The following is a 14,293-nucleotide window of genomic DNA, read 5'->3' on the forward strand; positions in this document are numbered from 1 at the left end:
TGGCCCGAGAGTGGGAGATTACTCCCGGGACCACCGCTGGACCACCAGGTACTTTAAAACATTTTTTGAAGGGGGGGGGGGGTCGGGAGGGGGGGGTATGTGAAAGAATTAAATTTAAAGGGTCAGGGTGGGTTTGGGGTTTATTTTTAAGTGCCCTTTCTTCCCGCCCCCCAAAACGATAAGATAACCCCATGAAAAATGTTGTGGGGTTTTCCTATCGGGTTCGGGGGCCCCCCGAATTCTGACGAGTTTGAAAATATCTTCTGATATTTTCAATCGTCAAAAAATGATTCACATCCCTAGCACCTACCATGGTAGCTGGAAGCTAACATGAATATAAGTCAAGCTATACTATTGCTTCTCAGCCTTTTGGCTAATATCAAGTGTGGTATCAAACATGGGGTTTTGAATTGTGAGTCAAGAATGGTCTCTGCCTTCTGATTGAGATTGAATATTGCTATATGGGGGGTGGTAATTACTGCCACCTGACCTGATTGTGATGTAATGACCATTGGTAAAGCAGGATTATACTCATGGTAAAAAAAACAATAGCTTGCTCAATGGAGAACAGAACTCTACATATCCTTTATGACAGCTAGGACCTAAAGCAATGCTGGGCAGAATTCTTTTTCTGTAGATCTAACTTGAATTTCTGTAGCAAGTTAAAGTGGTGCATTCTACAATTCTTATAGAGGTAAGATTCTTTGACATACTGAAGAATACATTTTAAGTCTTTGGAATGTTGATAGATTATAATTAGAATAGCTTCCAAAAGCCTAAATTGTGGTTTATAATCAGGTCTTTTAAGAGGAGGATTCTTATACACCCAAAGTCAAGGCCTGCTTTCTCTTTTTTTTATTTCTTTATAAATTTGTCACATACCCAAGTTCCAATACAGCATATCAAGTCAATACATATTCGATTTGACACATATATTAAATATTACACTAAATATGTAACAATACACCTCTTAAATAAATTTATTAAACTGAGCTGTAACAGGAAACATCAACACCTGGCAGCTATCCCCTTCATCCCAGTGCAGATTCTTCTTATCTAAAATTCAAATTTCAGCATCAGCCACATTAAGTCTGGTCAGTCACAATTTATGACCAAACTTGGTACCATTTATCTGTTACCTGGGACATATCGTAGGCAATATAAGTTCAAGAAATCTGGTTTAGTTCAATGACCATCGTTTGATGATCAGGCTTCAACCAGCTTTCAGGCAGCTATAATGACTGCACTGCATTTCTGCTGAGCTTAAACTGTAAATGCAAATCATACTATTTAAACAAATAGTTTTGGTCTCATTTGAAACAAATGGGTTGACTGTAATTAAGACAGTATTAACAGCATTAAGACTCTAAATAAGAACATTTTCCCTCCTCTTCATCCTCTATAGGGGTTCTCAACCCAATCCTCTAGACACACCTAGTCAGTCAGGATTTCAAGATAGCCACAATAAATATGAATGAGAGAGATTTGCATGCAATAGAAGTAGTACATGCAAATCTGTACAATGCATATTCATTTTGCATATCCTTAAAACCTGACGGGCTAGGTATTTCCCAAGGATGGGGCTGAGAACCCCTGCTCTACAGAAAATACTAGAGATGTGCAAAGCCCAAACTTTCAGTTTGGGCTTCGTTTTCGGCCCGCCATGGGAAAATTTGTTTTTCTCGCGGTTCAGGCTTTTGTTTTTCGTGGGACTTGAAATTTTGGGTTAGAGCACGCTAACTCCTGTTAGTGCATGCTAACATTTTTCAGGAAAAATTCCTTCGGTTTTCGGGGTCCCTGAACCAGGACAAATTAGGCAATTTTGTTGAAATTGCCTAATTCATCCAAAACGATTGCACATCCCTAGAAAATACAGATTTGTTTTCCTATCTTGGCTCAATAGTCATTTTTATCATGCTTTCCAACACAGCCTAAGTATTGGAGGATAATATGCTTAACCTTTAAATACATTAGCAGCTGGCTAATTTAGGGGTCAATTGATCACACTGCACAAAGCAACATTATTGCATATTTTTAGTAAGTAGGCCCCATTGATATTAATGAGGCCTATTTATTAACAATGTGTGTTAACATATGGTTTTGCATTTTCACAATTTAATAAATTGGCCCCTTAAATGGCTGACAAGTTGGTGTTATCTTAATGATTACTTTCTGAATGAAAGGTGCTTCTCTTTGAAAAGGTTTCAGGTAAGGCCTTCCAGCTTATCTTCTATTCCTTAGGAAATGCTGTACTTTGGTTTCCTATGTCCTCTTTCTGTAGAGGGAACACTTGAGATCCTACTGAGAGCACTGTTGGAAAGGATGAGCAGGAGCGATGGTTCATCAGGTACATGCCAAAAGTTGCCTGAAACATAAGACAGCAGATTCACAGAAACAGGGTCACATGGGAAGCTCCAAAGACTTTCATTTTTGTGAGATAAATATTTGTTTTTAAAGAAAATTATATAGATGTATATCTATACACAGTAAAGTGATGATAAGAAAGAAGTGCTCAGAATATCCATTTTACATCATAGATTATGCTTAAAGATATGAGGCCCGATTTTAAAAGGCTGTGCGTACATTTTACAAAGGGCCAAGCCACGTGCATAACCCCTGTTACGCGCAGAAGGACTGGGCCAAGTGAAAGGGGTGGGCCGGGGGCGTGGTCTGGGAAGGGAGGGGGCAGACTGGGACAGCGCCATTAGATGCTGTCCCAGGGAAGCACATGCCAGCAGCTGGCTGGCGCTCAGAGTTTACTTCTGCTCCCGAGGAGCAGTAGGTATAGAAATAAAAAAAATTTGAGGTACCTAGGTAGGGGTTAGAGGTTGGGGTGGAGAGGGGAAAAGGGAGGAAGGTTAGGTAGGGGGGTAGGGAAGCTCCTTCCCAGTGTGCTCCTTAATTGGGGTGGACTGGGAGGGATCTGGGAAAAAGACTGCTCATGTCGCTGCGCGTAATTGGAATATCCTCCACACGCAAGTCATGGGCCGCCCGCATATGCGCGCAGATTAAAATCTGCCAGATTAAAATCTGGCCCACATGTGCGCTCAGACATCATATTTTATAACATGCGTGCGGAGAGGCGAGTATGTAATAAAATTGGTGAATCCATGTGCGTGCGCCGGGGGCCTCATGCACATGGATGCGTGCGTGCAGGTCTTAAAATCGACCCCAGGGAATCATAGGCACTCAGCATTTTTCCCACTGACATAAAAGGGAAAATCTTCTTAATAGGCCTGGCTAAATAATACCATGCCCTTTCCAACATGTACTGTGCATTCAAAAGTATACCTTGTTTTTTGTTTCTCTCTTTATCATTGCACTCAAACCCTCTTATATGTTCTGCTATTTTAGCAAATGAGCTTCAGCTTTCCTTGGCAGGATCCTGCCACAGGATGAACAAAAAAAAACTAATGGCTATTTGGGTCAAACAATATGGCAAAATATTATCACATATTCTCTCTCTCTCTCTCCACATATATGTAGCTATGACAGATATATCTGTCTCTATGTATATATAGAAAGAAATAGATGTATCTCTTTATATTTATATAAAAGAGAGGGATGTAGATACATATATCTAGTACTGGTGTAATTAAATGATTCAGATTAATATAGTACCTTTCATCTAAACAGATTCCCCAATGCATGTTACAATCATAACACTTAAAAAATACACAAGCAAACTATAAACACAGTCTCCTATGAAAAGGAAAGACAGTTGCAATCTCCACATATGCCTATAATATGGTAACCATGGCATTAGAACTTGAGAATTACTATCATCACATCATTACAGCTGAATTAACTGAAGTAAAGTGACCTAAAGTAACATCTGGAAGTGATTTGGGGTAATCTGCATAACTGCAAAGCTTGGTGGTATTTTGTTTACTGTGTGTACTTTGTAGCTAGCTTCCCTTTGAATATTATCTAGCATTAAATAAGTGCACTGAAAGCACCCACATACTTTTGCTGCTATTTCTTTGGGCATGTGGGGGAAGGAAAAGGAGATAACAGCATTCATACTTTTGAAAATTCCTAGTACACATGTTGTTTTACCCCCCCAATATAACCGGTTCCTGGGAAGATTCCTTTTTAATGCTGCAAAAAGTGCACTTATTGTGAACCTCGTGTGTGATATGTAGCCACTCTATATACTTGGGTAAATGACTTGGAAAATAAAACCTGTGCTTTTGTCTACATTTAAAATATATGTTTGCTTTTATCACATTGTTATTTAAAAGATAGGTAACCAGGACTTTTGCCTTCTAGCTGTGGCTGGGAGCTGCTACAGCCTGAAAATGTTACTGTGAAGTTGAATACCAGCAACCTGTTACATGTAATTTGGAGCCACCTCCCCTTCCCTAGGCAAACAAATGTAGTTCTTACTTTGGCAGCAAGCATTACTACGAATTGCAACTGAATGATATGATTTCCACAGGTCTTGTGAAATATTCTACTGCAGAGAATAAGGCAATCCTTAGTGCTAAATATGAAATATTCAGCTGTTAAAACACTTTACAAGGCTCTCACTAACCTTTCCTCCTTTGTAGGCACTCAGAGCCTGAAGAAGTTTCTTGCTTCGTTCTCCGGTTTTCTGATCAATGCAAATGATTTGGCACCTGGTACATTTCTTCACAACCTGGTTGTGCAATACAGAGCAGAAGATTTAGCAGATGAACAGACTTGGAATACTTAAGGAAGCACAGTGGGAGTGATCCATAGCAGTGCATTATAACTAACTGAAATTCAGGGTTCTGTTCAAACAGATACATTTTATGCTTTCAGAGAGATGTTGTAATCTTATTAAGTGGTAAACATTGTTAGTAATTTAATATGATTTAATTTTGTATTTTTATTCTGCTTTTTGTAGCCAGATACCCACTCCAATGTGAATTATCTAAAATAGATTGTGAAAACTTCAGATGCTCCATCTCAAAAAAAAAAAAAAAAAGAAAGAGTACAAGTATTATTAAAATATATGCCAGATACTTCATTTCTTCTTGTTTATATCTTAATATTTGAATTGGCATTTAGCATGCCCTATGAACATTTTCTTGCTTACATAAGCATTAAGAAACATGCAATGTCATACTGTATGCTAGAGTGCATGTATACCAATTATTTGTTTTCCAGAGAGTACAGATAAGAAGGGGACTGCACTAATGGAGAACACAAGCTTATTGCCAGCATCTCAAGGGCATTTTCAACAGCCATTTCTAAGTTTCATTTAGCACTATAAATTCTCCTATTTAAAGGAAAATACTTGAATGCCATGCCAGAGACACTTTAATGTTCAGCAAATCAACAAAACTAAACAAAAAGAGTAATCAGTCAGAATGTAAAATTCATGTAATGCCTCTTTTTGCCCATATCATTCGGAAAGATATCATCTCAGATCATCTAAAAAATGTAAGTTTAACTGTGTAGATTTGCTCCCTGCTAGAAATGGAGCTAATTTTTATGGGATCTGAGAATATGGTAGATGCATGGAACATATGAGGGAAGTAGACTGCATACAAGTTATTTAATGTGTTTGTATGGCTCAGTGTGGAACTCAGCCAGAGCAAGGAACCATGCCAGGATGGTAAATTAGGACAACCTCACCTAGGTTAGACTTCAGATCTAATGGATTTGGGCGTGTCCCATTACTACAGGACCTATGAGTCAACATGGCAACGTTTTTTTTTTTTTTATAAGTGGGGGTTTGAGGCAGAGAGATACAGATTTTGAAGATAAATTGGTGAATTTTTTGTTGTGAATTGGACTTAGTATTTTTGGTTATAGTAAATTTTATGGTGAACACCCCAACAGAGTGTCCAGTGTGTTTCTTCAGTGTCAGGGTGCCCTCAAGCAAGGACATCCTAAGCACGAGTACTGTGGATCAAGAAAGTTTAAAAGAAGCAAGATAAACCTCTGAACACTGTGAGTCTAGGGCCTCAGAGGTTTAACTTCCTCCCCAAATGAACCCTGGCACCCCAAGGCCAGTGGACTATGTTGGTACAAAAGAGAAGGAGAGCTGGGAATAAGAGTGGCTTAGGGACAACTATCTGCTCCTGCATTCCAGGAGGTCCTCGAAGAGGTTAAAAGGAGGTTACAACCTTATTAGATTTTGCAAATTTGATGCTATGTCTGGCTTTGGACCACTTTTGTTCTAGTCAATTCTTTTTAGGAAAGACTGCATTTTTGAGAATTTTACTTTTATGGTTACTGTTTGCTCCCTGATTTATCTATTTTTCAGTTAGTGGAAGCAAATACCATTTGTGATCTCTAGACTGAAAAAAAATAGAACTGTGGAATCCCAAACTCTCTCTGCCATGACATTCAAAAGTAAATCTTTTCCTTTACCAGTTCTAACACAACTGCAGGAGATGATTAATGGGACATTTTAGTGGATTGTAGTACACTTAAAGGGGTGTGTGTGTGTGGGTGTGTGTGGGTGTGTGTGTGTGTGCTTAATATGTATAAACGCTGCCTGGAATAGACTTCCTGAATCCTTGGAGCATGCTCCTTTTCTGGCTGTATTCAAATCTAGATTTAAAAGTTATTTTTTTTAAGCTGCTTTTAAATCCTAAGTACTTCTGTACAATAAATACACTTCCCACAGACTCTAGTTTGTCATGTATCTACAGTATCTAAATGCAATCAGCTTTGAAGAATCTGAAAAGCGGATTAAATAAAAAAAAAAAAAGAATATTTGTAATGACTAGATTGTAAGCTGCACGGAGTAGGAACTGTCTTGTTTTATGTATCTGGACAGTTCTACATATATTTAGTAGTACTTTAGATGGTAAATAATAGTAGCATTAGTAGCATTTAGGACTGTGGGTTAAAACTCATTTGCATTGCTTTGTTCTCAGTCTGAATTCCAAATATGAGAAAGTGGCAAATATTCTAATGCTCTCATTTGCATTTTAGTGCTTTTCTTGGTAACCAACAGAGTAGGAAATTGAAGTTTACACATGAGCTCAATGTGATAAATAGCTTTAACATATGCATCCACCTCTGCATTGTAAAGAAGGTGAGATAAAATCAGGTGTATCAGAAGAGATAAAGTTAAGTTAACCAAGAAAATAAAGACAAGTTGATTATACTATGGGTTCAACCAACCTTGTTAAGGGCACATTGAGCCAATGGTAGTTATGGGATTCAAAACTGGCATTTTAGTTTTCTTTGCTGTTTGTTCTACATATTAGCTGCTTGTTTTATGGTCTTTTCTTTCTTTTTACTATCCCTGATTCCTCTGTAGCAGCTGGAGAGGTTTGTTTTTGGTTGCTGTGCTGGGAACAAGCACTGTTGCAAAAGGCCAAGGCATTTTTCAAGTGTGTATTCTATTCATGATGATCATCTTCATTTTCTTCCAATCTGTTAGTGGCTAGTTGTACTCTTACCAATGCTATCTCCATAACAGAAATCAGAATGCATATACTTTGTTTCCAAAGGTTTCCACAGAGTTGCAATTACTTCCTTCTGCAGATTTATTGCCATCCCCAGAATTTTATTTTCCTACTATCAAAATACTTGTGGTAAATGATGGCTTTGTCATGGGCTATTTCTCATCTGTGCCTTTTCTCCATTTTCCCTTGAATGTTCATCACTGCTTGTGTCATACAAGAACAAAGAATTCAGGAAGTTTTTCTACTTTTCTTTTGTCATTCTACTTTACCTAATTTTTATGCCTTATTCTCTATTTCTGTCAAGCTATTGTAAAGGGGCATGTGGTCCCTACACTAAGCTCTACGTTCCCAGAGGAAGGGTAAAAAAGTTAGTTTCTTTTTTTCAGGGTTTTTTTTTTTTTTTGGGGGGGGGGGGGGGTTCCAACACAAATTTTGTTTCATTTCATTTGTTTAGAAAAAACAAATCAAGCATAAAATAAAACAAAACCCCAAAACAAAACAAAAAAAAAACCCCAAAAAAGGAAACAAGGCCTTCCAAGGACTCCTGTTCCCACCACCCACCCCTCCCACCCAGAAAAATAGTAAGTAGACTGAGCCATTTGCTATAGAACTCCCTTCTAAGTCTCAATGGTACAGTCCAAGGTGTTGGTCAGAAAAGCCTGAAAAAATTCTGGTCAGAGGGTTTAGGGAAGGAGAAAGTTTGCCTTCTGGTCAGAGGGTTTAAAGTTTGGGGAAGGAGAAAGTTTGCCTTCTGTCCCTAGGTCTTCCAGAGTCCTATAGTGAGTACAGAAATCTATGCAGAATAGTCAGCTACTTTAATATACGTAATTATTCCTAATGGATCCAGAAGTGGGGTAGATAGTGCTCTTACTCTAAGGGAGTAAATCTGTCACCCTGGGTTTGTCTTTCTATGGGGAAAGAGAGTTTATTTATTTAATTAGATTTTTGTATTCGCTTTGCGGCACTTCAGAGTCACAGGGCTTACAATCTAATTTTGTACTTAAGGCAATGGAAGGTAAAGTGACTTGCCCAAGGTCACAAGGAGCAACAGCAGGATTTGAACCCTAGTTTCTAGCCTGCTCCTCTAACCACTAGGCTATGCATGAATAAAGATTTTTGCAGGAGAAATGAAAAGTGAGTGTCAAGTGCCTGACCAGAGTGGAAGAATAAAGGAGAAAAGTAAGGAGCTGCTCATTCAGTGCTCTGATCTCGGAGTCCAGAAGAGAGGAGAGACATATGCAACTGAAAGAAAAGGAGTGAGGGGATCTTAGGAGACAGCACCAGCAAGAATTAGCAGTCCCTTGGTAAAATCTTAGTACCAGCTTTTGGATTTTCAATACTGAAAGACTGTACCAATTGCCATTTTCTGATTTGAACTGTTTTAGTAGAATTTTATTTTTGTCAAATGTTTCCCAGATACTGTACCATTAAAATAGTCCTGAAGTTAATTCTTCCTTCCATCATAGGATCCATGCTAGAAGATGGATCTAAGCCCTGGTATTAAGTGTGTCCCCCAGCTTAAACATGTACCAGGAAGGGGGGACTACACACTATTTCTGTCTCGCTTACTTTTCCTAAAGAGATGCTTATGGCAAGTCATAAACATGATGTTTTTCATTACTCCACCCACAAAGGATGACTATGCTAGAAACGCCTCAGCATTTAGTAGCATAAAGTAGATAGTAAGAGAATTGGGTATATGGTGGGAAAGAGTAATCAGCTCCCAAAACTAGTGAAATTGCCAAAGTAAAGAAAACATGCATAATATTAAGTTTTCCAAAGCCATTTACTTGGATACATAGGAAGTCAGAAAACTGATCATCATGTATGTGGGTAAAAGTACACATGAGGATCAACAATGTGCCTACTTGTATGTGTGAGAAATGTAGGGGGCATCAGAGGCAGGGTTAAGTTGGCAGATGTAACAATGCAAAATATAGTTTTACATTTTTAAATCTATGTGTAATGTTTTCAGGGAAAAAGTATCCACAGAAAAAGCACGTGTAAATTAGTGATGCTTAGGGAAAATATTTTTGGTTCTGTTGATTTCTTTTGTTTTTGGATCATTATTTGATCAAATTTCATTTCAGGAAATTAAAAAACTTTTTTTTGAATATGTCATTTTGGCAAATAGCGAACACTTTTTGCATTCTGTTTGCAATTACTGCATGCTATTTGCCGTAATGAAAAAATCCCAAAATGTTCTGTTTTTTTGGATGCATCATTGATTTGTTTCGTATTTAATGAAACAAAACAAAAATGACTTAATTCAGTTTGAATCACAAATGTGTTTATAACAAATGCACATTCCTAGTGCAAAACCCTAGAGGTTCTTTTTTCTAGGCACTTTTCAAAGGGAAAGTATATGCATGCTTTCTGTTTGAGAACGGGTGTAGAGTCTACAGGGAAAAAGTACACACATCCTTTATAGCTACCTGAATAGTTTTGAAAATGGCCCCCATAAGGGATGAAGCATTTTATAGTATAAAGTATAAAAACTGACTGGTCTAGATGATTATTAAAGGTCAGAAAATTATTTCCATGATGGGTATTAATATGACTGGCAAGTTACTATAATTCAGTCTACTAAGAGCATTATGATAGCCTAAAGGTTATGATGTCATCCAAAAATGGTAATAATTTTCCAGCAAGACCTTGGAACTGCAGTCTACACATGATGATATAAATTCTGAGGGACCAATTTAGCTAATGCATTATCCACCAATCTCATAATTGGGAGAAACCTTTGATAAATTAGGCCTTGCAGCTCAGTTTACTTCTCTTTCCTCTATAAATGCATGGATGCTGCAGGTGTGTGGGACATGTAGCAACCAGATTCATAACAGAACCAGAAGTAGGGCGTAGCCTAGTAACCCTGTAGCAAGAGAAACATGCTACAGGGAAGGGCAATACCACCAAGCAGAAACCTGCAGAATTTGGTAAGAAGGAAACCTGAGGCAAGGAACTGGATTACAGATGTAGAAATATTTTAGTTCAACTAGAGGAAAGAAAGAAAGGGATAGAAAAAAAAATAATTATTCCAATAGACAGATTTATTCCTCATTTTGTTTATTGTTGACTGGTCTATACAATAAGATGGTAGATTTCAAAGTGACGCGTAGGAGCACATTGATGTGTGTGTATCGGTGAGTGTCCAGAGACACGGCTACTTCATAACATACACACGCATACATGTGTATGTTCTAAAATGGGCACATATGTGTGCACCATATTTTGCAACTGGGCATGCACAGTCGCACACATCCTGCTCTGAGCCGTGTAAGAGGGGGAAATTTTATAACCGGTGTGCGTCCACGTCATGACCAATTTCACAAGTTCGGCCACCAGTTCTCCCAGTGTAGAGCTAGGTCTTAGTAGAGCATCCTCTTCTATAATTTTATTCCCTCAAATTTTTTATACCTCAGGAAGAAACGTCCTCCCTTTCTTCTTGTTCCTTGCCTGTTGTCCTTGTACCTATGCATATTTTCTGTTTCCTAAATTAATAGGATGTACCTTTAGCTACAAAGCACAAATATAAAAATCCTTACCCATTCTTTCCTTGTGGCTGAACCATAATATGTGATTTTTCTGTTGAATGTTACTAAAAATGCACACACTGTTTTCCTAGTAAGCTCTGAGTAGGTACATGATGTCAAAATTAATATTGAAGGGACATAGCCAGTGAAGAGGTTTAAAGTTGTGAACATGTTGTGTACATTAGCATGATTTGATTGTGAGGGGACATGCTGGCCTAAACTAAGAGAAGTGTGTCACCACTGGGCTTTAGTGTTCCATTTAACCAGTGGGTCCACCACAAAATCATAGTTGAAGCCAATGGAAGTATCATCCAGTCCAAGATTTAGATGTCTAACTCATTCCCATCTGGGGTGGGAGGAGTGTCATACTCTAGCCTCTGAAGCATTGGTGGTCAGCTGGCCAGTGTGACTACCACCAATACCAACCCATTCCTACCAGCTGGGTTGGGAAATTCCTTTGGACCCCCGGAAAATCCCAGATATTTCTATCTGTGGGGGTGCCTTCATCTGTCCATGGTGGGATGCCTCATGATGGGGGTGGCTGAGTGCATTGAGTGTCAAGCATTTCAAAAACTGTAGCCAGAGAAGCTGCAGTGCTTCACAACTTTATTTGTGGAGGCAGATGCTAGAGCAATGTTGACTATCCCTGCATTTATAGATCTCCTTATAGTTGGTTCCAAAGAACAAATGGTGCTAGCTGCTAATCCAGGATCCTCTTTCCCGGAGGGAAATGGTGGAAGCAGTGGCAGCTGAGAGAAGGGGAAATCTGTGGTGTCAAGTGTCTCCTCCAGACCCTAGTTGAGCCATCCATCCATTAATGGGCAGAAATTTGAATTGCCACCAGAGATTCTGCCCCATTCTTGGGTGAGTCCTGTGTGCACAAGAGGCCTGTTATTGTTCTGGCAAGTGGGCCAGATGAATCACCATTGTGAGTGGGTCAAGTGGAAACCACCAAAGGCATTATGAGAGTGGAGAGTGAGAAAAAAACCTAAAAGGGGTCAGCCTGTGTTGAGAAGGCCATTGGAAACAGCTTGGCCTCAGACTGTTCACTGAAGTCTTCTTCCCAATCACACTCCCACAGTGGAAGGATAATGAGTTAAGGAACAGGCTGTTTATTGGATGAGTAGTCATCGAGAGTCATCTAATTCCTGCTTTTCAGGCAAGCTGGGAAAAATGTGGTGATATGAGCAAGGATTCTATGGAATGAAATATTGCTATAAGCCCTTGCTCTGCCAAAGAGAGATTATTAGTTGTCATACTCAAGGTAAATCTGCAAGTGAGCAGGTCAAAGGCTTACTGAGAGTTCTGTATCTTAGCTATGGAGATCCCCCTCTCACCCATCCAGTTCCAGGATCTCTCCAGAAGAAATCCTGGAACTGGATGGGTGAGGGGGGGGGGGGGGTGTCTCTTTAGCCGGGTTGCATCACTATCCCATGTGCCTGTTTCCTTAGGCAATGATGTGTCTTCAGCAGCTAGCGATCCCTTCAGTGCAATGGGGGTTCTGGGGCAGCTTTGGATGATGAACTCTTGGATCATCCCCTCTTGTTGGGAAGTGAGGGACCAGTCATGGGTGGTTCCTAGTGGATCAAACTGTATCAGTAGGTGGATCAGGCCTCCCAAGCCGAAAGGATGTTGTAGACTCAGAGGAAGATAAGAGCATTGTTTAGTTTACACTACCCCTATGTCCCAGTATATTTCATGAACTATGTTGAAAAGCACTGGAATGAATTGCTGCATAATCATTGATTCCACTAATCCTAGCTTTGTTTGGTCTCATCCTGAGCACCTGAAGAAGATGGAGAAGAGAATAGAGGATTTCAAGAGGATGAAATATGTTTAAACATGCAGTGATTTATCATCTGTGGGGTGGGTTGAGTAATAAGTACCAGAATGTGTGTCTTCTCTCAAATGAGGAGACCATAAGGAAACCTCACCCTGCGCACTCTGAGCCTATCCCCTTTGAAGAAAGCAAGTAGGGTCAGGAAGGTTGATCTTAGTGTGCCCAGAAATCAATGAACTTCCAATCCTTCTGGAGAGATGGGTTTGGCAATAGTGCATTCTTGTTTTCAGAGAGCACAGAACTTTCTGCACTGTTTCTGGACCTTAGTTATAGAGGGCTCCCCTCTTCTCTGTGGGAGGATGTTTGAATTCTGCAAGCCTAGAAGACCTGAAGCTATCAGTCATAATTAATGTATTAATTTGTTGAATAGAGAATTCTGAGCATCAATTGGTCTGACATGAGAGGTTGCTAAATTGTTTCTTGCCATGCAGATGGAATTGTTTGTTGGAAAAGTAAAAAGTAAAATATCCTATAAAAAGCTAAAACATGTTGAAAAAAATGGAATAAAGTGGTGGTCTTTGGTTTCATTTTAAAATGATTGTCTTAATTCTTTGTTTTCCAAAGAGGGATTCATTTGTCCAGGATCCAACCATCTTAACAACTTTGTTTGTTTTACAGTTGTGAAGAACTCTGTCATCCTGTTCTGGTGCTTTGATGGAGAAGGGTACTATTTTGCTTCCACAGGCCTTGTGGGATGCAGTACTGAAGAAGTTGGAGAGAGCAGAGTTGCTTATCTGCAACAGGTATTCTCCGAGGACAGCAAGATGTTAGTCCTCACATATGGGTGACATCGTCAGATGAAGCCCAGTCTGGAACTTTGATCTCAAAGATTGTAGAACTTTCAAACATTCCTTATTGAGCACGTGCAGCTGTAGTTATCACCCTGCCCCCTAGGCAGAGTCCCTCAGTCCATGATATAGCTCATACATGAAGAAACCAACTCCCACGGAAGGCGGGTGAGTTTTATGAGGATTAACATCCTGCTGTCTTTGGAGAACACTGCTACAGGTGAGCAACACTGCTTTCTCTAAGGACAAGCAGGATGGTAGTCCTCAAACATGGGTGATTCCCAAACTATAGGCTGTCTGAGCAGGAAAAAGCAGAAAATAACACAGTTCTGAAAGCACCACGTCTCTTCCTTTTGCCTGTGAGGTCGCAGACCCACAAAGGGGTCTAGGTAGGAAAAGAGTTGGATTCTACAAAGAGAAAATCTTAGAAAAGAATGAGACACAAAACCCCAATGTGTAGCAGAAGAGCCTAAGGCAGGAGAGTGATGCGAATGCCAGCAAGAAACATATTCGCATCATGGAAAACATTATAAGCAGAGTTTTGGAACTGTTGTGAGTGTCGATGGATGCTTGAGAGCATGAGCCCCTGTGCTGTGGAGTGACCTGCACAACCCCGGGACTATCTGTGGTCCACACATCTGGGCATTGGCTGCCTGAAATGGGAATACTCGGCTTGAAACTAGGAATACACTTGGCTTGGAACAGGAACACTTGGATGTCCAGCATGCACCA

The 14,293-nt window shown here is 39.7% G+C and overlaps 1 protein-coding gene across 2 annotated transcripts in view; it reads right to left on the reverse strand.

Moving 5' to 3' along the window:
- Window positions 1-226: 226 nt before the first annotated feature.
- Window positions 227-14,293, reverse strand: part of MOCOS (molybdenum cofactor sulfurase) — a 728,537-nt gene continuing 714,470 nt past the window's right edge. For both annotated transcript variants that reach the window (XM_029589863.1, XM_029589864.1), the window contains 2 exons: window positions 4,538-4,642; window positions 227-2,365 (listed from right to left, as the gene is read on the reverse strand). In XM_029589863.1, the coding sequence (XP_029445723.1) occupies window positions 2,231-2,365; window positions 4,538-4,642 (240 nt within the window). In that variant the 3' untranslated portion in view covers window positions 227-2,230. The remainder of the gene's footprint in view (window positions 2,366-4,537; window positions 4,643-14,293) is intronic.

The sequence above is a fragment of the Rhinatrema bivittatum genome, chromosome 2 (assembly GCF_901001135.1).
Source record: "Rhinatrema bivittatum chromosome 2, aRhiBiv1.1, whole genome shotgun sequence".
Lineage (NCBI taxonomy): Eukaryota > Metazoa > Chordata > Amphibia > Gymnophiona > Rhinatrematidae > Rhinatrema > Rhinatrema bivittatum.